The sequence below is a fragment of the Leuciscus leuciscus genome, assembly GCF_965113295.1.
Source record: "Leuciscus leuciscus genome assembly, chromosome: 4".
Lineage (NCBI taxonomy): Eukaryota > Metazoa > Chordata > Actinopteri > Cypriniformes > Leuciscidae > Leuciscus > Leuciscus leuciscus.
In genome coordinates, this window is record NC_138728.1 from 54064954 (window position 1) to 54090550 (window position 25597).

Consider the following 25597-nt stretch of genomic DNA (forward strand, 5'->3'; position numbering starts at 1 on the left):
TCCTCAAGAATCCCTCCGCACCGCAACGCACCTCAAAATCAAACGTCTAAACCCCGCCCTTGCTTCAGTTTCATTGGTTGAAGCTGTAAACCAATCATTTTCCTTTCTGCCCTCAGAACATGTTTGAGTAAGTAAAACTCCCATCTGCGTCTATAACAGGGGTCACATTCACACCTATTGACAGTTTATGTCTCCAATTGAACTATGATGCATGTTTTTGGACTGTTGTAGGGAAACCAGAGAAGGTTAGGGTTAGGGTTAGGGATGGGACGAAATATCGTTTGACAAAATATCGCGATACAAAACGTGACGAAACGCATCGAGGTCGAAAAAAATGGATCGCGAAATAAAGATAGATGGCACTGCTGCATGATTTGCGTAGTATATAAATAATTTAGTGTATTATATGTGTGTGTATGTATATGGGGCAGACATACAGTTGGTGGCAGGCTGGCAGCACCATCTGCTGATCAAGCAGGGTAAAACTAAATGAAAATATCCGGGGAACGGTGCGGTACGTCGTCACGTCAAGACAGCGGTTTGTTTCTCACAGTAAACTGCCATGCAGGCTAGAATTGCGAAACATTATTGGATAATTCTTATAATTTACATTTCTCTGGGCCAATCGGAATCTTAGCACTTTTTCTCTTGGCCAATCGGAATCTTAGCACTTGCGTCATAATCTTGAAGCACACACACCATGACGACACACACACAGCGTCAACAACAGCTGAGCTCGCCCTTTGCCTGGCTACCGTGCGAGTCTAATGGAAACTCACGCATGAATTTTCCTGCATTGAACTTGTTTTAGCGCCCGCCAAAGTGAATTTTTGTCCCGCCAAAGTCTTATTTGATCGGTGAGTAATGTAGATGAACGGCTGCGTTTGTGACAGGGCGCATGTTTTAACTAAAAGAACGACCAGAGAGAGAGAGAGAGCCGGTCGCGCGCGCGCGCTCTCTGTGTAAACGACTTCACCGTCTCCAAACTAGGCGCTGTGTTGCTCTCTCTCCCTCGCACATATTAATCAAAATAAATCGACACGGTGGTAAAAGGTCGGAAGACCAAAGTTTAGTGTGGAGCATTCGGATATTTTTTCCCCCCTGAATTATACTGCTGGGTCTGAATTGTGCTAAATAAGTTTCCTTATCTTCTCTGAAAAGCGTTCCGGACATTCAGCTGACATAAAACAACACTTTAATTAAACGAAATAAAACTATACAGTGATGAAATGTTTTCTATGTTGACAACTTGACACAAATCTTGGATGTCCATGTCCTAACTGCTGGGATAATCACACAGCGCGCACGACACGTCCAATTCGCGAACTAATAATGACTCCTTTGAACCGATTCATTTTAATGAATCGTTAAAACAACTGATCTTTCCAACAGTGAACTCAGGAGACGTCTGAATCGGTGTATAACTAATCAGTAACACTTTACAATGAGGTTCTATTTATTACATACATTATATAAAAAGTACAGTTTGCTAACTCAAGCTTAAACTTTAAAATAAATAAAACCACTTTTTTTAAAAAGCATTTTAAACATTTTTCCACACAGTGCTATCAAGAATCGATAAGAGAATCGTTAAAGAATTGGATCGATAATCAGAATCGTCAGTGGCATTATTATTGATAAAATCTTATCAAATCCCATCCCTATGTGAAGACAGTAAAATTATAATCAAACATTAAAGAACATACATAAATAAAAAGATGCTAACATGAGGTCTTATTGTGTCACTGTCAGTCTTGTTACATCTGTGCAAAACTAGGGTATGCAGATTAATTATTATTATTATACATCATTCATCAGCATGCATTGATTAATCCCATGGCATGTATATAAAAAAAAAGTTAGTCTGCACCCCCCGTGCAGTCTGCACTGTTTTTTTGAAGAAGAACCAGTCCTGAGATAACTTAACCTAGGATTAGAGCAGCACTAAGGGAGTGTTCTTTTTTGTGTTTGGCCAGTTAGGCCTTGTGTTTCCCTGTGTGCAGCTGAAACAAAAATAAATAAGTTGTTGTTATACAGTAATATTTTTTTCTTTTTTGATATCGTATCGTGACGTATCGTATCGTGACCCTGGCATATCGAGGTGCATCGTATCGTGAGTTTAAGTGTATCGTCCCATCCCTAGTTAGGGTTAGGGTTAAGCCTGAGGAAACCCCACATATACTTGCTTAGATGATCAAATAGGGACATTGCCTGTTGAGCGAACTTCCTGTGAACGTAACATTTGGACACCTAATTTGATTACTCTCTTTTTGATTAGTAAAGAGAGTCATTTGATAAGTCAATGCAGATGCTCACGGGAGCGTGTCTATGTTCCCACAGCCCTATGTTCCATCATATCCAAGGTTGATTTTCTTTAACCCTAACCCTAAACCCAATATAAACGAGACTGTGGGATCATAGGGCTGTGGGAACATAAGACTGTGGAAACATAGGGCCTAATTTTCTAAATTCTTCGTAACAAGAAAAAAAAAATTCTTAGAAATGTGGGAACATAGGGTTGACCCCATGCTGACAAGTTCATGACTCATACAAAAACACTTAAATAGTGCATATTTTACTTGGGTGTGGTACATGCATATGTGCACTACTGTAATAAACACAATTGTGATGGGATGCCTGTGAGGTTGGAGGCTGGAGGTTGGGCTTCCAAAGGTTTCACTGAAACTATCCCTGGGACAAAGCTGTGTCAATGAAATGTTGAAATTAAAGCCTTGACGTAGGATTAGAGAATAATATATGCCAGTATGAAGATTGGAAATGGCTCCTGCTTTGGAATATTGACCTCTGAACTTTGACCTCAGTGCATGCCCTGCTGAAAAATCCAGCTAGCCATGGCTGGTCTCCCAGCCTGGCCTAGCTTTTTTCCAGCCTGGCCTAGCTGGTTTTAGCCTGACCAGCTAAAACCAGCTAAGACCAGCTAAAAAAATTTCAAAACCCCTCTAAAACCAATCTGCTATAGCTACTTCCAGTTTAAACCAGCTTAGACCAGCCAACTGTCTTAGGCTGGTTTTAGGTGGATTTTTCAGCAGGGTGTTAAGCCTTGTCATTCAAAATACAGAAGGGGCGAAATACATCGGACCAATTGTTATAGAGAGCTCTTTAGCTATGTGACTATACTCTTAAGGATAGAGTCACTAAAATGGGGTGCAGTCAATTATGGTCAAAATTGATTCTCACCTATTTAGCAGTTATATAAAATATTATCACACAAATGCGATTACATCCACTTAAATCCCGCCTAATTGTACTCTTAATTCAGTATTTATTACTTTCAATTTTAAGTAATAAGCTATATTTATTTAAAACTACAATTTCCTATAGCAGCACCTTCCAGCTTGACACAAATTAGCGCCATATTTGTAGTTCTTCCAGTTACCAAAGTATTGCTGTGAATAGGGTTGTAAAAAGATACATCTACGGAATATATAAAACCTATAGTAGCCTAAAACCGAAGTCATACTTACACTGTATTTATAGATCTATGTTGAGAAAAAGTAAAGATGTTTGTTAATATTTTGGAGCAGCTTTATAAAAACATCAGCAGCACCACTCTCGTTGTCTTAGCAAATTAGGGGTTAAATATAGGGTTATAAAACCATCTATGCACATAATATAAAAAGGTTTTACTGCAGCCGGAGTTTTAAAACGTTTGTTTGGCCATGGCTTTACTAAACTGCCCCCTTACTTAGAAATTAGCAGTTAGCATGTTGTTAACAGTGTTGGATTAATGTGATATGAATAATGCTATTTGGGTGAACATGACGCTGTTTGTAGTTCGCATTTACTTTTGGATGTGAAACTTACTTTAGTAAATTGTAGTAGGCCTAACTGTATTACAACACTTTGTTAATGAATACTACAGAACCCTGATAAAGTGTAGCCTACTGTTTTGTTTTTACTACGGTAAACTGTAGTGTAGTTCACTCAACAGGCAATGCCATCACAATTGTCTTTATAATTGTCTTAACAATTGTCTTTACAGTAGTGTACGCACCACACAAGTAAAATATGCACCATTTAAGTGTTTTTGCACGAAAGTGTTTGCTAAGTGTTTTTGCACAATTCATGTAGCCTACTTGTGAGTATCTGCATTATAGAGAATAAGTCAATTAGGTGTCCAAATGGTACTTTCATAGCAGGCAATGCCATCACAATGGTGTTTATTAGTGCACATATGTATGTACTACAGGTAAAATAGGCTACACTATAGGCCTAAGTGCTATTGCATGAGTCATGAACTTGTGAGAAATAAAAACTATAGTAAGCATGATACATTTAATTTTTGTTTATTTGATGAATGGAAAGTTTAAAATAATTAATTTATATTATTTAACAGAAAGCTTTTGTAGCATTGTAAATGTCTTTACTGTCACTTTTAATTAATGTAATGTATCCTTGCTGAATAAAATTATAAGTCTACTTTCTTTAATTTATTTTTTTAAATATGTATTCTGTTAAGTTCACACAACCGGCCATTACAATTGTGTTTATTACAGTAGTGAACATATGTATGCATCAAGACAAAGGAAGAAATTTCTCCACAGATTTACAGGATGTCAGTGAAAGTGGATTTTATCGATGATACAATATGGAAAACATAACAGAAAAACATCTATGGTTTAAATTCCATTTGATGATGTTCAACAAACAGTGAATAGATATTGCATACATACACATATAGAATAATATGAAGAAATTGAAGAAGATCAGAGGCAATATTACATACCCTGTCAATGTACTTCATGCAAAAGTTACAGTGATTTATTAAAGCAGTAGGCTACTAAGGTCTTTTTAGTTCACTAACAAACTTTTAACATTATTATTTCGCTACTGGTGATGCCAGTCAAGAGAGACACTTATTAGCTTTGGTTTGAAATGTCAAATTCAATTGCACTATTTTCCAACAGACAAACAGACGATTGATAGAACTGTTGTGCCCACATCTAGCGTCCTCTATCAAGTCACAGGAACCTGTAGAGGAATTGTAAGGAAAAACAGAAAGAAAAAGATGACATCACACAGCAGTCAAGGTCCCAAAAAAACATGACAATTCCAAATATCTACAAATAGTCTACAATGCTGCATTTCCAACATCAAAATAACTTTTTAATCATTATCTTTACTCGTCAAAAGAAAATGCAGCTTCATGTAAACGATACCAAGATATCATACAAGTGGCTATAAATATTTGGCTGGAGATATTGTGAAATTGTGACAGACAAGCATTTAATTACAGATTACTACAGCAGATTAACATTGTGGTCAACTTCATAATAAACACAAAACTTCTTCATGTCAGATCATGTTCATTATTTTCTTACCATCTGCCCACTCTCTCATTTGCAGCTGGTGCTTTCAGGGTTTCCAGGTCCCAAAGTGGATCTGCTTTAGAAGTCTAAAATTACAAGAAACTTATTATTAGTGTACGAACCACCATTTGATTTTTGTTATCTGATTACTTGATAATTCAGGTTATTCTGTTTAATCATGTTCATATTGTTAAAAACAAGTTACATTTGTTTCTTGGATATTAAACAGGTCTCTTTTTTATGTATTTAAATTTATATGTAATTTTATGCCAATATTAAAGGTAGGGTAGGTAATCCTGTTCAGAAACACTTTTTTTTATACTGGGTGAAATGGTCCTTCCATCCTGATAGTAGTCAATACATTATGTGTTTAGAAAAAGGAATGAAAAAAATCAGACCTCTGTAGCAGCTGCAGGACAGTAAAAACTCTGACCAATCACTGCCATCCGGTGCGAATGTAAAGAACCAATCAGATGCCTTCATGTCTCGTGCCCGCCCCGAGCCCCACTGCGCGCGCTGCCCGGCGTGCACTCATCACATGTCACCGTTCCCGGAAATATTCAGCTCAAAGCACCTGCATATGCAGTCAGCGAAGGCAAACAAGGCAAAAACTACTTCCTCGGACCCTGCCCGCGCTCTTGAACGACCTCCTCTGCTTCGCCCTCAACCCCGGACCTGTCCTCGAGCCGACGATGCGGTACTTGTCTCCGGACTCGGAGTGTACGTTAGTCTTCATTAGAGTCAACAATGTTTTCATCATGGAAACTCTTACATGCAAAACACCGTATATGTTATGAATCTTACACGAAATTCATCTTCATCACAGTGTAACTGATGGTAATGGAAAAACGTGTATCAATGCAACCTGTCTTTAGTTTTGCCTTATAAATATAGCTCGTTACCGAATGAAACTTTACCATTATCGATATGCTAGCTTGATAGTGAGTACTAAAAGAAATCTTATTTGTTTATATTCATAGTGATAAAGTTAGGTATTTTATTACATGTGATTCTGACATGATGTCACTGTATGTACTGCGCTCCTTCCTCTCCACTCGTCTCAGGTAATAAATGCGTCTTGTTCCAGCCTGAGCGTTTGGCGTCGCGCGTTCATGTGTTTTGGGGGCGTGGCTTTGGAATGAGCTCAGAAGGGAGGGGGTGGAGTGAATGGAAATAATGAGCTGTGTTTATTGCAGATTAAAAGGTCTACAGTCACTCGATTTTAAAATTTTCTTTTTCAGAGTACTTACATTTTAATTATGTATTGGTATATAAAGACAGTTTAAACAAATTTGGAATGTTTTTTTTTTAGAAAAAGGTTTACCTACCCTACCTTTAAATCAGTTTGATGCTTAGAAGGCATAATTATTGCATTGCCAATGAATAATAGATCAAAAGATACAACTGCTACTGGTCTTCTATCCAAATACAGAGGCATATAATGATGGCACTTGGCACATCTATGGCGCTTTTCCACTACACAGTACCAGCTCGCCCCGACTCGCCTTTGTTTGGTTTTCCACATGTATAAAAGTTGTACCTGTAACTGCTTCCAGGTACTTTTTTTCGTATCACCTCCGGCCAGGTTCTGAGCGAGCTGAGGCGATACTAAAACATTGTGAAAACCAGGCAGACTGCTGATTGGTCAGAGAGAATCGTCACTATTCACTGCATCACTGCAAAGTAACGAGTGAATAACCCCGTCATTTTTAAATAGTTTACTTTTTGCTATGAGAAACAGCCACATCCAGAGGATCAAAAACAGCATATACACTCGATTTCCTCCATTGCCCTGTGTGTGTGGGTAGCGGGAGTGTGTCGCTATGACAACCAGGTACTATTGTGGAGGTACTAGCTGCAATGGAAAACACAGTGAAAAGCTAGCCGAGCCAAGCTGGTACTGTGTAGTGGAAAACTGCCATTACATGGCATGCCAACTACTGTTCCACTTCCTTCCCTAGTGTGGAACCAGGACCATTATGATGTTTACCACACAATGTCATCTGAACAAAGGGACACAAACCTGAACATCAAGGGCATATAGTAAAGCAAATGTCTCCAAATACATAGATTTTAATTAATCTAAACCCTAATAAAAAATTTGATAGTTTCCTACCTGGACCATGCCCCACCCATCCATCAAGTTACAAGTAATCCTGTTTACAAACAAGACACATACAGAAAAACACAGGTGAAAAAAAAAAAACATCTTTCACAGACATAAATATAAATGAAGTTTTATTAACTAAGTTTGGGAGGAACACGTTCAGATAATTAACACGAGTGGATAGCACTCAGCAAACAATGACAAGAGGGTATATATAGACTCAACAGTTTTACCTCGATCCATTAACAGTTTGCATCATCCCTCCACCACCCCTTCTCCACACTTCTAGTTCTGAACACTTACACGGGGGGAGTACTCTGGATTCGGGCCTAATCCGAGCTCGGAGCCCTCCCTCCGGACAGCACGCCAAATAGGCATTAAACCTTGCTACCTGAAATTATATGTAAGTGTGAACTAGTGAACATTTATTCATACAAAACTGACATTTAATACAATATTTTAAATTAAGTTATTTCTAAAGATCTGTATGAACTGTATATAGCATAGTTTTTTAGACAATGAATAACAAGCCAAAAACGTTGTAGTTATTTTATTCATTATAATTTTAAAATTAACAAACAAAATGCTTAACTCATTCTTCAAGAAGGGAGGAGGGCTCCCAGGAGTCCTTCCATTTGGTCCCACTGTAAAGATACAACGTTTAAAGTAAAAATTTACATTTGCTGAGTAACTCTGTCAGGCTAGCAAAATGGTATATCATTTTATGAAATATAACTATTAAAAAAAACTGTTAACATTGTTAATGTTTAAACTGTTGTGTATGGTGTCAGTGTGTAATAAACTGTACATTAGTACACCTACCAGGTCTTGCATGGAACCCAACAAATAAGGACCTCCTCTGTTCCCTATAGAATAAACACACACAAAAAAACTATCACAACACAACATCCAGCAACGTTTGTCTTGGCACAAGTCTTGCAATTGTGGTGGTAGCAAGTAAGTCATGTCAGGAGTACTCAAAATATACTTTGTTGGAAAATATTAACATGTAATAACATTAAAACAAGAACATTTATTGCTGTAAGGTGGTGTTTCAAAGTGGTACAGTACAATATCATACATCTGAGTGGTCTAGTAAATTACATGAAAACATTGTGACAGTTTCAATTCATGTTAACTTTACATTACCAACGTATTCATTCTACTATTTTATCTTTACATTAATGTTTTCAAGGTTTCTGCAAGTTTCAAAAAGTAAATTACATTTAATTAGTAAATAAATATTTTTAAGATTTTAAGAATTTAAGACCTATTTCATGTCAATACTTGCAAAAAAGTATGAAGGCTATAGCCCCTTTCACACAGCGCTTTGAACCCGGCAAATTGCCGGCAAATTGCCAGAGCGCCTTCTGTGTGAACGCAAACTCGACCCGGGATTTATGCCGGGATCGATGCCGGGTCGGGACCTAGTAACATTGCCGTGTTCAGTCCCGGAACGCGCGCTGTGTGAACAAAAGCCGTAATAATGCCGTGTCGTAGTGATGACGCTGAAGCCGGGCTCGTTCTCCAGCTGTGAAACGGTACGTAATGCGCAAGTTTATGATCGAATCAGAGAAACAAATGCACAGGCGTGGTTTCTCGAGAGAGAGAGATCGCAGCTCATAAGCAAACTTAAGACGCTGCTGAGATTACAAGTCACATCGATGTCACGTGTCTTTACGGCATTTTTACGGGTTGTGTGTGAACGCACTCTCTGATTCCGGAAAATCACTGGCAGTGTGAATGAACCAAAATCAAACGAACCCGGGTCAAATCCCGGGTCACTTTATCCGTGTATTTTCCGGAATCTCTGTGTGAAAGGGGCTTATAAGGAAAATCAAAGACGAATAATTACTTGCAAAATTACATTAATGTGCAATTGTAGGTTTCATATTTGTCAGACAGACAGACAACTAATAATTACAACAAGTAACGTTAAATAAATTCCAACATAAGACCTACCTAAACATATATTGGTTGGTAACCGAAGTATTGATTGGACAGCAGTCTACATCATATGAGCAATACGTACAGCCAAATTATTTTCTGTTATTGTAAAGTATGTATGCATCTTGTTTGTAAAACTCTGGTTAAATTAGTGCTCAGTGCATGAACACTAAATCCAGATTATTGTTCTCCAAACATCCAGTTGTAGAGTCAAGTGCTCAAACAATGAAGACATTTTTTTAACGCAGTATTAAACCGCATGTCCACCAAACCGTTTTTAGCCAGCTGAAAACGCTAGGCGCTCTGCTGAAATCACATATTATATGAAATATCAACAAAAGTGTACTAGTATCTCATTTCACAGATCATTTTATTTCTGTGTTGTTAAAAATTCCAATAAATTTAAATGTGAGCAAGCAGAATGTGACAGTTGGTCTGTGTGGCATTTGTCCAGCCCCTCCTCCACTGTGATTGGACGGCTGGGTAAAAAGTGACAGTGAGCGCTGCGTTTTACCCAAAGTTGAACATTCGTCAACTCTCGGCGACTGGTAAAAAACGCAGAAGGCAAAATACGCTCAGCACCTTGTTACACCCATGCATGTTTTAAAACCACGGCGCTCCCATTAAAAACAATTGGAAAAATACGGCAGTCGCGTGAAAAAAAACGCTTTGGTGGACACATGGCCTTTTTTCATTGTAGAATCAAAAAGGATTAAAATATTAATAATGAGTGAATGAGGGTACATTGATATAAAGCAAGACAGTTTGAAATGGCTTTAGAAAGACAAACCTCTCTCACTCTTCTTTTCAAAACTTTGGAGTACTCAAAGTTGTTTTGCCTCACTCTCATACAGCATTCTGGACACTCATCTGAAAGATAGGCAATATAACATTGAAATAAGTATACCAATATACCAGTATAGACAATACCAAACTGTGGCAAACTGTTACCAAATACCCTGAATCAATGTGTAATTGATACATCATATCATTTTCAATAGAGAAAATTTACTTAACACTTTTTTTTTTTGCTTCATCTTGCTGGCTACCCTCTGTTGGACTGAATCTGTATAAAGAATATACAACATACCACATTTTATTAAACATTATTTCAGTCAGGACCACAATCATCAAACATGATTGACAGTTAGCATACAGTTTTGATTGGCGATCTAGTTTTGCTCTGGACAAGAACTCCATGCGCATCCATGCTGCCTAGCATGAATAAGAGCAGGGAGAGCAGCAATAACAGAACAGAACCAACATTAATGTATTGCAGATATCATTAATTATTTGTAATGTACAACATTATTAGAGAAGTCTCATTCAGAGGGAATCAGAATGCCACATACTGATTGATGAGAGGAGGAGCTGGGGATGGAGGAGAGTAAATAGCTCCTGGGAAACGCAATAGCTTTTAATAATACTGGAGGAGCGTATATATGTATTCAGTGATAGGCGTTGTATTCCTATAGGTAGACGTGGATCAGCTGATGCGAGCTTGTCTAACGTGACCTGCCAGAACTGGGTTCTACAGACTCATTTAGAATGTACAGTATCAGTCAAAAGATTGGGCACGCTTTCCCATTCTCTCAAATGGGTATGTGGGTTCCAACTTTTGACAGGTACTGTATTAAAAGACATAGTTCTGAGATGCCCCGCATATTATTCACTAATAAGACATTACTGACAATTAAGGAAATATACTTCACTTCTTTGTCTTTTTTTTGCCTTAGGGCCCCGGGGTCTTGTAGCTTCTGATGAGCCTGTGGTCTCGCTGACAGTAGCTACTGGAGGGTTCTCGGTCTCGCTGACAGTAGCTACTGGAGGGTTCTCGGTCTCGCTGACAGTAGTTACTGGAGGGTTCTCGGTCTCGCTGACAGTAGCTACTGGAGGGTTCTTGGTCTCGCTGACAGTAGCTACTGGAGGGTTCTCGGTCTCGCTGACAGTAGTTACTGGAGGGTTCTCGGTCTCGCTGACAGTAGCTTCTGGAGGGTTCTCGGTCTCGCTGACAGTAGCTACTGGAGGGTTCTCGGTCTCGCTGACAGTAGCTTCTGGAGGGTTCTCGGTCTCGCTGACAGTAGCTACTGGAGGGTTCTCGGTCTCGCTGACAGTAGCTTCTGGAGGGTTCTCGGTCTCGCTGACAGTAGCTACTGGAGGGTTCTCGGTCTCGCTGACAGTAGCTACTGGAGGGTTCTCGGTCTCGCTGACAGTAGCTTCTGGAGGGTTCTCGGTCTCGCTGACAGTAGCTACTGGAGGGTTCTCGGTCTCGCTGACAGTAGCTTCTGGAGGGTTCTCGGTCTCGCTGACAGTAGCTACTGGAGGGTTCTCGGTCTCGCTGACAGTAGCTTCTGGAGGGTTCTCGGTCTCGCTGACAGTAGCTACTGGAGGGTTCTCGGTCTCGCTGACAGTAGCTACTGGAGGGTTCTCGGTCTCGCTGACAGTAGCTTCTGGAGGGTTCTCGGTCTCGCTGACAGTAGCTACTGGAGGGTTCTCGGTCTCGCTGACAGTAGCTTCTGGAGGGTTCTCGGTCTCGCTGACAGTAGCTACTGGAGGGTTCTCGGTCTCGCTGACAGTAGCTTCTGGAGGGTTCTCGGTCTCGCTGACAGTAGCTTCTGGAGGGTCAGGGGTTTCTGTGCTACTTGTTGCCTTCTGTCTTTGAAAATGAACTTGCAGAAAAGACAAACACAAGAAAAATTAAACAGTTTGCCTACATTTTTGTTAGTGCCACTTTATTCTATATAGAATATTACTAATTATAATTAATAGGACCTGCAGCGGATCTAATTAATAGGACCTGCAGCGGGTGATGATAACAGAATAGTATTTATAATAAGATTGATTTCTACATTACAGGTGTTTTATGTTATGACTGAAAAGTGGCATTAATTATCTACAGTCTATGTCAACAAATCTAGTCATCTAGTTCTCAGTCAAGGTAATGCTGTGCTGATCAGAGCATTCTTGATTTTCTGCTTACTTTTTATCTAGCTTGTTGACTTGGCTCAACTGCTAAAAAAAACTATTGGGTGATCACATGTTACTTTATCCTATTATGGCTGAAAGTAATGCTCCTCCTTTGCGTCAATATGAAAAATAAAGAGAAAGATACTTGTGGGTTCACATTCCTTTGGGTTACCAGTGTTTCCACATTACAGAGCTCCGTGTTTGTACAAAAATACTTACTCTTTAGCACAGCTTCATACATAATTTGAACCCTCTGAAGCAAATCAGGATCCAAAACATAATCCCCTCCTAGGATGACATCGGCCACTAAGCTTCCTTTGTATTTCTTCCCCAAAAGTAATACGGGGTAGAAATCAAGGGCAGCAAGTTTGTCAAGCTGAAATATAAAAACATTAAATAAAAAACATGCACATATTTTTTTTAATTTAAATATTAAAAAAATATTTAAATATGAATTTCATGACAGCTGTTTAATGGTAATATTTAATGTACAGCTCATATCAAGGAATTCATTACTATACTATATGTTTCAATAACCATGTTTTCATCAACATTAGAGAAAAAAATATCCTCAATTTAGCAAAAAACTTTATTTTAACTGTTGTTTAAGGTGGTATTTGCCTTTTTCGAAAAAGAGTTAATGTGCTGAACGGGATATGGAAAAAGCTTTGACAAAGTTCCAAGCTGTATATGCAGTCAGGCACATTACTAAGTGGAAGAAAATAAACTAACCAGGAAACTCTCAGTAGCAGTGAGCAAAGATCCCAGCACTTAATACTTATCTGACAGGCGGAATGGGAAATGTGGTGTAAGGCAAACCTGTAATTTCCCTAGCTGGATCTTAATTAATTCCCTCCAAACCAGTTGATAGAAACACCTGATTCATATTTTACAAAAATTTTCTCTTTTTCGAAACATTTAAAAATTTCACTTGACAAATAAATGGAAACATGGCTATTGACTGTTGACCTTTACTGTGTCAATTGACCCTTCACAGGGAGCTTAATTGACAGGTGATCTGACAAATCATACTTTGCCATTTTGCCCGACAATGCAGTCAGAAGAGATAGCAGATTAACGTGAGGATTTGAACTTGAGAAACGGAGTGTACTAATGTCTTTCCGTGGTTAAAACAACATTTCTTCTTATGTTCATTCATGTTTATTTGATGATATAACTGAACTGGAAGGAAGAGATGATCGGGTCACGAGAAGCTGTAACTGATGCTCTACAATGATCTGTCAAGAGTCTCACGACACATTATTACGATATTTATTGTTTATATTTCTTTTAAAAAAATGACCAAATTTGAAAGGTGAGCCTTTGTTTAAACGTATAATATGTAATTTTTTCGCCGCTAGGGGTCGCTAACCTCTTACAATAACAAAGGCGTATTTTGATGACGCAACACTTGCTAAGAAGAATTATGGATCTTGTGGTCAACTTCAAGTCCACCAATCTAATATTGTTTATGGATGAGTAAATACATCAATGTGATATTAAGCAGGGCGCGTTTGCTAAGAGACAGCTATCAGTTCCAAACGCGACGTGAGTCCAGCAGATATAACAGCTAACGTTAAAAGGAATATGCTATGGACATTTCAGCTATCAGCAGAATCACACGCGAATCGAGTCCCACGCAAATGTAACGTCAAAAGGAATATGGACATTTCATTCTACCAAAGTGCAGAATTACTACTCACAGGTCAGTTTATTAAACAAATTAAACGTGTGAGGTAATGCAGCGCTGTTTCACTTGGTCTAACGTTACACGATCACACAAAACTGCACATAAACACAATAAACATTTATGTTATTCTATGTGTTCGTTTGTCTGTATGACAAACGAACAGTAAGCTGTAGCAGTAAGCTCAATTAATATTAGAATAACGTAGGCCCTACAGATCATATTATAACATTTTATCATTGCTGAACTATATAACATTGATTAGTTTATGTAAATGTGCTCACCTGTTTAATAAAGTACATGTACGAGCGGTCGAAGTTAGTCATAGACGTGGAACTCGATCTCAACATCTCAAAAACACAGCGCTGATCTTAATCCTCGTTTTAGTTCTCCTTTTTTATCCAAAGTCTGCTTGCCATGATGCATAATGTTTGAACGAAACAACAACAGCATGCAGATAGACATTACAAGCTACACAGTTGTCCATGTCTGTCGCCTTGGTTAATGTGCTCTGGTGTATGCATAGACTGTATATGGGTGTATGTCAGTACGAGCGGAAACCAGAGAGAAGCGGATATGACGCCATTGACGGGAGACAAAACGAAAATAAAGACACGTCCCATGTCTTAGAATTAAATTACAAATTTATCCTTATTTGAAAGTTGTTGAAAAGAGTCGGGATAATGTAAGTACACAACTAAAAAGATACATAACATAGATATATTGATTTTTGCAATTTTTAAAGCAAAAAAACGACATATTGTGCCTTTAATATGTTTAATATCAAAAGTAACCGAAAAGTTGTCGGGCAAAATGGCAGATGGCGAAGTATGATTCGTCAGGGGGTGTCAATCGTCCTGTCAATCGAGCTCCCTGCAAAGGGTCAATTGACTTAATTTCATAAATCCATATTAGCATCCTTAACTCTGAACTAATCTTACCAACAGATGACTGCTATTAAGAACAACTGTCCTGTTGTTGTTTTTATTTATTGAATCCTTCCACTTGATTTTTTGATTTTCAAAGTTGCGTCTCTTGGCTGCAACTTTGGCTTTGTACGGCTGCAGTTGTTTGCAAGCTGGACAGGTTTTGTATGCAACACTTATTAGCGTGTTGCACCCTGTGCACATTTTCTGAGAACTTCCTGGCATCTCTAAAATGAAGAAAAAATTATATTAAAACCTATATACAACTTGTTTTTGTAACATGAGATCCAGTAACAAGAGGCACAATTATAATGTTGGGTTAAACCAAAAATCACATTTAAAAAGCATTTAAAAAGTAAAGGGGTGGTTGAATATGATTTCACTTTTCTAACTTTAGTTAGTGTAATGTTGCTGTTAAATTATAAAATAAATAAATAAAAATTTTGGATAGGCAAACATTATATTTTATATATAAAAAAAGCAACCAACTAGCATTAATCAACTCACCTGTCTGTGTACGTTATACTATATAAAAAATGAACATCATGTTGTGCATAAAAAATACACGTTTTTAATTTGTACCTAAGACTGTAAGGTTTGTACCATAGTACACGCTGTATAATGGTGCGTTCAAGTCCTCCTGGGAATTTCGTACGTACGAGGTGGGAAGTCGTGTTGACGAAGTGAGGTGCGTTCAAGTCAGTTTCGTCGGAGCAAGATGGTGGTACCTTCTTTTAATGAATAACACGAAAATATAGCAAGTTTTGTTAACTCTGCTTATAGAAAATGAAGAACAAAGAATGCGCATCGGGTGTGTTTTTCTTTTTATGTTTTTAATTAACTTATGAAGCCAATGTAAATTAACTGTATCATTATATAATTAGTATATATATAATTTTTATATTACAAGTAGGCTATATCATATATTGTGCAGAGAGCTTACTTTGTTATAAATGAAAAAGCCTTACAATGTTACTGCTAAATACCTGTATATTGTGATATATTTTACTATCACTTTGCTCAACTACAGACGTTGCATTCATTGATTCCGCCATGTTTCTCACTGACACGCCCCCAACTCGTACAGATCGGGGCTTAAAGAAAATCCCGAGCTCCCCACTGGTATTTACGACATTGTGGTGGCGTTCATGTGCATTCAACTCGTAAATACGATCTATACGAGATGACTTGAACGCACCATTATGGCAGGAACACGTGACTTAATTGGTCGAAAGTTTCATGGGATCTGTAGTTCTTAAGGCATAGGCCTACACGCAGCTTATCTACATGAAAGTAATGCAATATATCTCGCATTTGTTTGCACATATTTGTTGAAGAATGTGTGTAGGGGGAGAACGGGGTAATGTGAGACATCGGGTAATGTGAGACACCCCCTATATCTAGGAAATGGAACACAATTGTGGTCATATGACCATTATGTTTTCAAGCCCCTTCCATTTCCCCTTGGCCATGAAGGAGAGGACCTCATGGTGCTGTAGTAAGCATGTTTTTTTCACAAAAATATTTTTTTTGCATGTAAAAGTAAATTTTCTTGCTGTCAACTTAATCAACTGTTGTGCCAAAGCCAACTGATTCAGGTAGAAAAACTTATATCATACATGTTGATGAACTACCAACATATAAAACCATGTGATGATGTTAGCTGAAGATAAGCCTGAATTGCTAAGAGAGATCGTTTTTTTCTAAAATGTGGCGGTGGGGTAAAGTGAGACAAATGCTGTGGGGTAAAGTGAGACATGAGGCACAAGTTAAGTTTAGTCTTAAACATATTTTAATGTAATATTACATGACATATGTTTTATTTTTAATGTCATAAACATAGTAGAAAAGCCATCATGCCAAGGCAATACACCAGGAAGAAAACCTGGGGCAAAACACCCCTCGAGGAGATGGAGAGTGCAGCCGCTGAGGTCAAGGAAGGAAAGAAGTCTATAAGAGCAGCTGCAAGGGAGATAAATATTGACAAGTCAAGCCTCCTAAGATTCATAAAGAAAAAAAAGAAGGGGGAAGTATAATCAGTAGCCTGGGGTGCAGTAGCTTAGGCAAAGAGGTGGAGCACCTTCTCCGTCTCACCTTGTCCGAATGGAGCGTTTGTCCCCTCCTCGACAAAACCCCCAAGGTCCGTTTTAGGACCGAGGTCGCTCCGACAGGAGCTCCGCACTCTCCCTGGGAGCCTGCTAGGGAGTAAAGTCAGCATGGGAATCTCATCCATCTGCAACCTCACAGACACTGTCCGTTTTTGTTTTCGGAGGAGGACCTTCGTACACTGCTTTTTCTCCAGGGGTGTCTCAAGCCCCTGGAGTCGCTTCGCCGTTTACCCAGACCGACTGTTCAACAAGCATTTTTACCTTTGGGATCAACCGAGAAGCCCCAGAAGGTGAACCGCGATGTGCAGGCTCCCTACACACGGGTCTCGCTCCACTCGGGCCTAGGCTCGAGACGACATGGCCACTCATAGGGCGCATGAGGAACCATCCGCCGGGGGCAGGGGCGGGAGGCATCTGGATCGAGGCTGTAACCGGGAAGGGTGCTTTCAAAGCGGGGGGAGGTGCAGGGCATAGTTCGGCTCTTAAGACGTGCCAGGGGGGCCCCAACTAATCCAAGCCTCCCGACGCGCCCGCGGCCACCTTTGCGGACATCCGTTTCAGATGGGCTATCTGAGTCTCCCGAGGTCAACGCGCAAATCGGGGAGGAGCAAGCTGCTCCATCCCCAGGCGCGTCCGAAGCGCCAATCGACCGGGCACCCCGACTTGATGGCCCGAAGGAGAGGGTGCGCTCCTCTGGGCCCCAGGCAACTCGGAGGCGCCTGTTTTCCATTACCTAGTCCGATAAGAGCTCCAGACGGAGCTCCAGCGGTGGCGGACAAATCCGAATCTGGCTCAGGACGGGCCACCCTCCCTGGGCTGGCCAGGGGAGGTCTGACTGCATTGATTTTTCCAAATGTATCACAATAATTTGGACATAGTTCTTTTTTTTTAGGAGGAATTTCCTCCAGTGTGCCATTCACCCTTAGCACGCCAAGGGCGTTGCACCTTCACTTGGATGCGCACCGGTGGGTCATCAAAAAAATGTGCTTAATTGACCAATCTCCATGATTCTGTTATTAGTCCGACATTAGTTCTGGAATGTGTGGTTGTCAAGCTAGCTGTCAAGATTCTTACTGTTACAACATGTGTTGTTATGGAAGTTTCAGAGTGGAAAAAGTAAGTGGATCAGTTAACCCCTAGCTGGTTCACTTTACCCCCTTGATTTCTCTGGTCTGTCTCAGTTTACCCCTAAGCTGGGGTAAAGTGAGACACAAGACCACTTTTTTAAAAACAATCATATTTTCACTGCCCTTCATCCTGAATACATTGTAATAATTTCCATTGCTAGGAAACATCCTGAATTAATGGGAAATGTGTAAATTTGACTGATATATCATTTTAGCTCGCTTAGAGGGGAACAAATGTAAAAAATGTCTCACTTTACCCCACTCTCCCCCTATGTGCAAATATATATCGTTCAGACAGTACAGGGTTAGCTCACTAAATACGTAACGTTAACTAACTTTACAAAACATTACAGGATACGTAACTGAAGGCCATTGGTTTCATCGAGAGTGCTCACATACGATTCTAACGTCATATTTACCATTACAGCAAACATATCACTAAAAAATAACTTAATAAGCGCTAGCTAGCAGCTAGCTGGCCAGCTGGCTACATGCGTACTTTGCCGATGTAACTTTACGAACTTCAGCTAAATCACGAGGCATTCATTTGTCCTACTGACGTCATGATCACTCACATGGTTCTAAAGTTAGATTTATCATTACAGAAAACAAGATCAAGTAAAACAACACGTACCACTTAACATTTATCATTAAATAACACAGTTTTAGGAAATTGGATATACTACAGTACATACCTCTCCGACTGTCGATCGCAATGCCACATACAGTAACAGTCCTTCTCTTTAGCGACTCCAATGGATGTTTGAGCATTGAGCAATAACTTTACGTACCGAGTGGTACATATTTGTAGCGCTGCAATAAAGTGTTAATAAAACAAATCACCTGACTGAAACGTATCGTTCTGGCAAAACTTGTTAATGCGTTTGATATCTTATTAAATCATACTAGTGTGAGACATAGTGAGACACATAGCAAAGGTATAATATTTTTTGGCTGGCTGTTTGCGAATAGTTTGCCAACAAGTTTTGTGCGGTTTGGTACGTAATCAACACGGTCATGATTGCGCGATTCCCTGCCGTTTAATTTACACAAAACACATGAAAACTAAAACATGCAAAAGCATTTTAATTATGAATTGTTCCTTTTGCGAGGCAATACCATACTATTTCGGTAAGTTACCTCGGGGAAGTGCGATCCAATGTGCTCGTCGGACGTCTATCCTCAGTCTGGCATGCTTGGCACCTCAAAGGCGTGGAAATAATTCCTAATTTATATTAAAATAAGTGTATGCTGAACATCATTTATTAATATTGTAGCCTTTATAAGCTTATAAACAAGCATCTGGAACGGGGGAAATGTATGCCAAGCTTAAATGTATGTATAGTGCCTCTAGTGGACGTTTCACCCGGAAAGTGCAGGGAAATGTACTTTCAGGTACGTATTTCAGGGTTTGCAAAAAAGTACCCAGAGTAACGTATTTCCAATGAGCCTGGGTTGCCATTCTCTCTACACAGACTTTAAACTCGAACCTGTGAGAAACGCTGATGGCGTTCACATGCGCATTAAGAATTGGTTCTATAGTTATGTGCGTTTGAATATATGTGCGCAGGTTTGGAATTCCCTACAAGCCAAGCCTAAACAAAGTACTTGTCTTTCCTTATAAATTTTGATAAAGAATTTTATTTTATTTTGTCGCTTCGGGGTAGGAACGCGAAACGAGTTTTCCCGACAACGCTTTATCTGTAGAGTGGTAAAGGGATTCCTCCATAGGGAGAGACTAGTTGGCACTTCAGAACTGCGTTGTCATCGGGTCCAGGCGAAGGTCCTTCGTCAGATCTGGATACAGCCTGGATCCGGCAGGCTGCGGGAAAACCTCGGGATAAACAAAGACACTAAAATTAGCGTAGATGCCATTCTGCTCATGATGTAACAAGTACATCAGGATTTATGGGAAGTGTTCCCGGTTCCGGCTGACCTAATCTATGCAGCCTAACATTGAATTATAGAAGTCTATAATGTATTATGTGAATGCTAGGTTAAAGAGATGTGTCTTTAGTCTAGCTTTGAACTGACAGAGTGTGTCTGCTTCCCGGACAATGTTAGGAAGACTATTCCAAAGTTTTGGTGCTAAATAGGAAAAGGATCTACCGCCAGCAGTCGATTTAGATATTCTAGGTATTATTAACTGGCCGGAATTTTGAGATCGCAAGAGACTTGAAGGACTATAATGCGTTAAGAGCGTAAGTAGAAGTGCTAAGCTGGAGAAAGAGAGGGGTGAAGTCACTGGTATTATGGGTGGTGTCTATTGGGTGGTGTCTCTTCAAGATATCTGTAGGGCTCCTTGTTTTTTTTTGTTTTTTGTTTTTTTTAAAGAGAAGGGGAGGAAAGGAAGGGAAAAAGGAGGTAAAAAGTGTACATATTTACCGACGGTTGTATGTTGCGAATAATGTGTGTGGTTTGTGTTATGTACTGTTGTATACATGCTGCTCTTAACTAATTGCCCTTTGTGGGATCAATAAAGTTGATTGAATTGAATTGAATTGAATATCTGATAATTCTCTCCTTTCCTCTCCGAAACCAGGCGTGACCATTTGGGCAGAGAAAAGAACCAACAAAAGCTGCATAAATATTTGGGTGCTAAATGCTTTTAGTTCTTTTGTTCTGGTCTGGGTGTTTAAGGGAAGGTGTCGTGTCAGAGCAGCCACTGTGGAATCTGTTACCAGATCTGTGCTATCTTTACTTTCTGCACTCAGAAAACTCACACACTACTGTGTGTCTCTCACTGTCAGGTATGCATTTCTTACTCTTAGAGTCATCTTTGAGCAATTGATGTTATGTATTTATTAATTCTGAATTGGCATCTAATTGTTTACTTGTGTAATTGGCATGATACATTTTTACCTGACAAATAAAATGTTAATCTTGATTTATTCTGTATTGTTCTGAAATCATTTCTAGTATAGATTAATGTGGAGTCTAGTGTTTCCTCAAATCTGTGTTCAGGGTAGTTCATACCGAAGGACCGATAAATGGAGCATCATTTTGACTTAGCAAGTTGCACTTCTGTGACCATAAAAATTACACTATTTGTAATGAGCAAGTAGTGCGCGGCCTGAGTTAAAGGTGTATAGCTCACCCTGCATCCTCTGACCGAGTTTGTGTCCGTGAGCTGACATGCGGCCGACGTGCAGTCTCAAAGCCATTCCGAGTCCCTTAATGAATGGATAACTGAAAGTATGGGATACCCAGAATAATCAAATATCTAGATTAAAGCACAATCAAGTCATGTCAAGTCACCTTTATTTATATAGTGCTTTTTACAATACAGATTGTTTCAAAGCAGCTTTACAGTGATAATAGGAAAATAATGCTACAAAGTTTGATCTAAAAGAAAACAAGAAAAGAGAAAAAATAGGATAATAATGCAACAAATAAAGGTAATGCAGCAAATAATTCAACAAGAGGAAAATAATCAATAGTGTTGGGTCCGGCCAAAGGGGGCCGAGTCGGACTTGAGTCCAAGTCGAGTCCACAAAGATTTAAATGATTTGAAATTGACCTTTCACAAAGACCTGCCCATCTTAGTTACTGTTGCGACAAGCCATTCCGCTCTCACTCCACACTTCATGTTCTCACACAGTGAAAAATATATTGCGGAGCAAAGAGGACATTGACAATGCGCCAACAGACAAAATAGAGGAGATTACTTTTGGCATGAAATAAAGTCTCAGCTTTCACATTATTATATATTTTTTTCAAACAATAAATACCGTTCTGTGGCACTTTAATGTGTACCGCCTCGGTTCAAGCAGCACGTGAACAGATCATCTCTTGTAGTTATAGCACGAATTAAACATGAATGAACTGCAAAAAGATGTCAATACACACCATTTTTCAAGTTCAAGTCCACTGACTTTAATCTGCTAACTGGTTTGGTTTGTTTGTCGGACAAAAATGGCAGATGTCTGCATTATTCAGATTGGTCAGATCGCCTGTCAATCAAACTCCAGTGAATGGTCTCAACACTAAGATCTAAAATTAATATATTAACCTTTACAAAAGGATTGCAATGTATAGTTACAGTCATACGTTTACCTACTGTACATCTCTCTGAATCTGCCAGGTTATGCTCAAGAATGCAACACGGTGCATTAAGAGCCAGGGGTAAACTTTTGTACATTTTTCTTATTTTCTTTTACTTCGCTATTTCTCTCGGTCTCACTGTCGAAGTAACCATGGCAACGGATAGTGTAACCAACTAATATGGTGGCGCCTTCCAGGAATACAATGCGGAGTGAAACGCGTGACGTCACATTCTCATTCTCTATTGGCCACTGCGTTCATGTGCTTAATGTAAATGTTTGTGATTGGCTACAACGATGAAACAACACAATGTAAGTAGTTTCATTTTGTTTTTGAATAATAAAAAAACGCTTAAGTAAGTTCAGTAATGGTTAATTTTTGTTGTAAAAAAATTATTAATCAAATTCATTATACAGCTGCTCTGGAGAAAACAGTGATGTCATCGTCCAGCTCAGTTCAGTTCTCATATAATGGTGTCAATACAGGCAGATCAATAATATTGTTGAATATAAGTGTCCCCAACTAATCAAGGAACCAAAACACCATCAGGTGACAGAAGCTAGGCTCAGGCGCTCAGTTCTCCTCTAGCCAACAAACAGTGCATGATTATGATTCAATGAAATTAAAATATCCAACAGATATCCAACATAATTATCCCCATCTTGTGTGCTTCAGCAGTCACTGGAGAAAAGGGTATATGTTCTTAAGGAAAAATGCGGTCGCACCAGTTTGTGGAATGTGGTGTTGGTCCCAGGCCAGACGTGGGCGGAGCGAGCATGTGATGTTGCTGCCTGTTGTTTTCATTGCAGTCGGCATTAAAGCAAGTTTAAACTAACCTCTTGTGGCAGCGAGTCATTGTGCCTCATCTACACACTGGCACTCTCTGGTCCTGTATGGTGGAATGAGCTGTCATTATCCACCCGATCTGCTGAGACCATCAATGCATTTAAGAAACAACTGAAGACACACTTCTTTTACAAACACTTAACTAATTCACATCCATAAACATTGTAATATATTCATGAATGATGCTTCTTATCACCAAAGTCACTTTGGATAAAAGTGTCTGCTAAATAAGTACATCTGTCTCTTACTGTACCTGTAATTTCTCAGACTATCTCATTCCATCTACTGTATACATGATCAGTTGTGCGTGTCTTGACGTGTTCTCTCCCCAGAGTTTCTCTCACGCCTTTTGAAAAACTGGTTTGCCATGTTTTCCCTGAGATGAGTTTCAGAGCTTTTCCTTGAGATGCCAGTTCAGAGCCCTGCCTTGGAGCAGCGCTGAGCCGTGGTCTTTACCTGGTATGGCCTGCAAGTATCATGCTTTCCCCGCCGCCCACGACGCCGAGCGGCAACAAAGAAAGAATCTTCATAAGCCCGGCTTGTTATGCTCTCCCCTGTGGTAGAGCTGCGAGCCGAGCGCGGAGAATGCAGCTAGTGTCCTCATGTCGTCACAGGTCCCACATGGCACTTCGAAAACGAAAAGCAGCCCCTCGCCTCAGAGGCGCGGCCTACTGTGTACAGAAAAGCACTCGCACGAGCTGACAACAACTCTGTCACCCAACGACTCTATCTGGTCCCAAAACCACATTTTGTCACGAAAACATGCGCAAGAAGTGGAATGGGAAATGGCCCATTCCAATGGTGCATTGTCTATTTGAAAATAGACGGCGGGACAAAATAGGACAAAAAAAATTAATTATATATATATATATATATATATATATATATATATATCCAGTGAAAGGATGGATAAGCACACGCGGGCAGCAGGGATTGTCTGTCAGAGAGAGTTTGAAGTGAGTAAAACATTATAATGAAAAAGCAGCTGCCTGTTGTGGTTTGGCAACGATGGTTACAAATACAAAAGGCTTTTGTAATGTCATAACAAGCTGATCATTGGCTGTTGCTCGTCGCGACACGTGACACCACAGGCTATCGAGTTGGCCGGCAGCTCCAGATATTTGGAATGCTAGATATTTGTCTGGCGTCGGCGATGTGTCAGAGAGCGTTTTTGATGTGTCGTTAAGTATTTCACACTTAAAGATTGGCGAGCGCAGATCACCCACAGTTTTGCACGCGATTACAGCCCGACCTGTCGGCGAGCTCGTTAACTTGCAAATCGGCCTTAAAATCCTGTAGTGTGAAAACAGTTGTTGTTGCTACGGCTGTTGACGCTGTGCTTATGTGCATACTGATATGTGATTATGCTGTTAAGTTGCCCTGTATCCTTCAGTGCAACTGGCTATTCTGATCTGACTGCTTATATTCACAGTTCACAGAATATTCACAGAAAGCTTCCTCATGTTTTTTCACCTCCTGAAACTTGCTGATGACTGTGTTCACCAAACAGGCCAGGTGAGATTGGGGCATTACGCAGAAACACTCTGTCCCTGTCCTTGAGGTTCAGCCACAGGCGCTGTCTTTGCCAGCGCTAGTTTGAAGACAGAGAGAGAGCGCACGCAAGGGAGAGGCTCTTTGCTCATTCTCTTAGTTAACATGCACCCTATCACAAGTGCAGCAGTCATCTACATCACTCATAATAAATCACAATAACTGATCAAATAAGGCATTGGCAGGATACAATTTTGCTTTTTTGCCTGAGTCAGCCCTGCAAACCTGTTGGACAGTGGAAATATGCACTCATCCCAGATGAATACCCCGCCGGCAGAGGCCTCACCAGGGTCTCTATTGTGCAGCCCATCCCAGTCCAGCAGCACCACTAGGATCTCCTGCTCAGCTCATTAAAAGTCTACAGAAAAATGTTTTCTGCCAATCTCTTTTATGTTCTATTAATTTAAATGTTTATGTTGTTTTTTCTAATCTTGAACGTAACTTATCTTGTTAATAGTTTGAGTAATTTATTTTGTTAATAATTAGAAAATAAACCATTCCTCTTAACAACAACAGCACAATAAAATCCAGCAATGGTTTATAAATTTGCATACTTGTTTTTTTCGTTTGTTTTTTTTTACCTGCAAGGGAGTAACCTTCCCTAGCCAGCCCATTTTATCCAGAATTGTCCTAAATCTTGAGAAAAAGAAAACACTAAGAACATTTTCAAATATGACACAACAGTACATGCATACAAAATACTCCATAAATCATATTTCTGGACACTCTAATTTGTTTAAAACATTTGTAGACATAGTTTGCATGACAGCACTACAAAAAACTAAAGAAGTGAAAGACTTATCTACTGGTTTTCTTATTGTTGTGGGTATTGTATGGGGTGAGGGCTATTAGTTATAAAACACAAGTTAAAAAACAAGTCTCCAATATTTTTTGGGAATTATTTTTGGCCTTGGGTAAATAAATGATCATTTTCAGCCCTCATTTGAATAAACTCAG

General features: G+C 39.6%; 1 protein-coding gene and 1 long non-coding RNA gene across 5 annotated transcripts; both read right to left on the reverse strand.

Moving 5' to 3' along the window:
• Positions 1-4575: 4575 nt before the first annotated feature.
• Positions 4576-19663, reverse strand: LOC309497124 (uncharacterized protein). Of its 4 annotated transcripts, none has more exons than XM_082167344.1 (13): positions 19340-19663; positions 18895-19012; positions 14980-15191; positions 12571-12727; positions 11097-12053; positions 10404-10450; positions 10175-10254; positions 8260-8303; positions 8030-8081; positions 7741-7828; positions 7447-7486; positions 5343-5416; positions 4576-4992 (listed from the first exon to the last, which is right to left on the reverse strand). In XM_082167344.1, the coding sequence occupies exons 2-7, from the start codon at positions 18968-18970 to the stop codon at positions 10231-10233; spliced, it is 1473 nt and encodes a 490-aa protein (XP_082023470.1). In that variant the 5' UTR covers positions 18971-19012; positions 19340-19663; the 3' UTR covers positions 4576-4992; positions 5343-5416; positions 7447-7486; positions 7741-7828; positions 8030-8081; positions 8260-8303; positions 10175-10230. The 4 variants fall into 4 exon arrangements, with proteins under 4 accessions (XP_082023470.1, XP_082023471.1, XP_082023473.1 ...); XM_082167345.1 differs by having other exon boundaries at positions 7671-7828; positions 10402-10450; XM_082167347.1 differs by lacking the exons at positions 14980-15191; positions 18895-19012 and having other exon boundaries at positions 7671-7828.
• Positions 19664-21443: 1780 nt separating this feature from the next.
• LOC309497150 lies at positions 21444-24373 on the reverse strand. The gene is made up of 2 exons (XR_014205427.1): positions 23343-24373; positions 21444-23168 (listed from the first exon to the last, which is right to left on the reverse strand). It is a non-coding gene; the product is annotated as an uncharacterized lncRNA (long non-coding RNA).
• Between the last annotated feature and the right edge of the window lie 1224 nt (positions 24374-25597).

Bases quoted from the DNA above. Each gene is read 5' to 3' on its own strand.
- LOC309497124 (XM_082167344.1), bottom strand. From the start codon at position 18,970: ATGCTCAAACATCCATTGGAGTCGCTAAAGAGAAGGACTGTTACTGTA. The intron at 15,192-18,894 runs GTATGTACTGTA...TCTTCATTTTAG, and splicing joins TGCGATCGACAGTCGGAGAG to AGATGCCAGGAAGTTCTCAG. The intron at 10,451-11,096 runs GTGAAGTATATT...TTCTTTATACAG, and splicing joins GGCAAAAAAAAGACAAAGAA to ATTCAGTCCAACAGAGGGTA.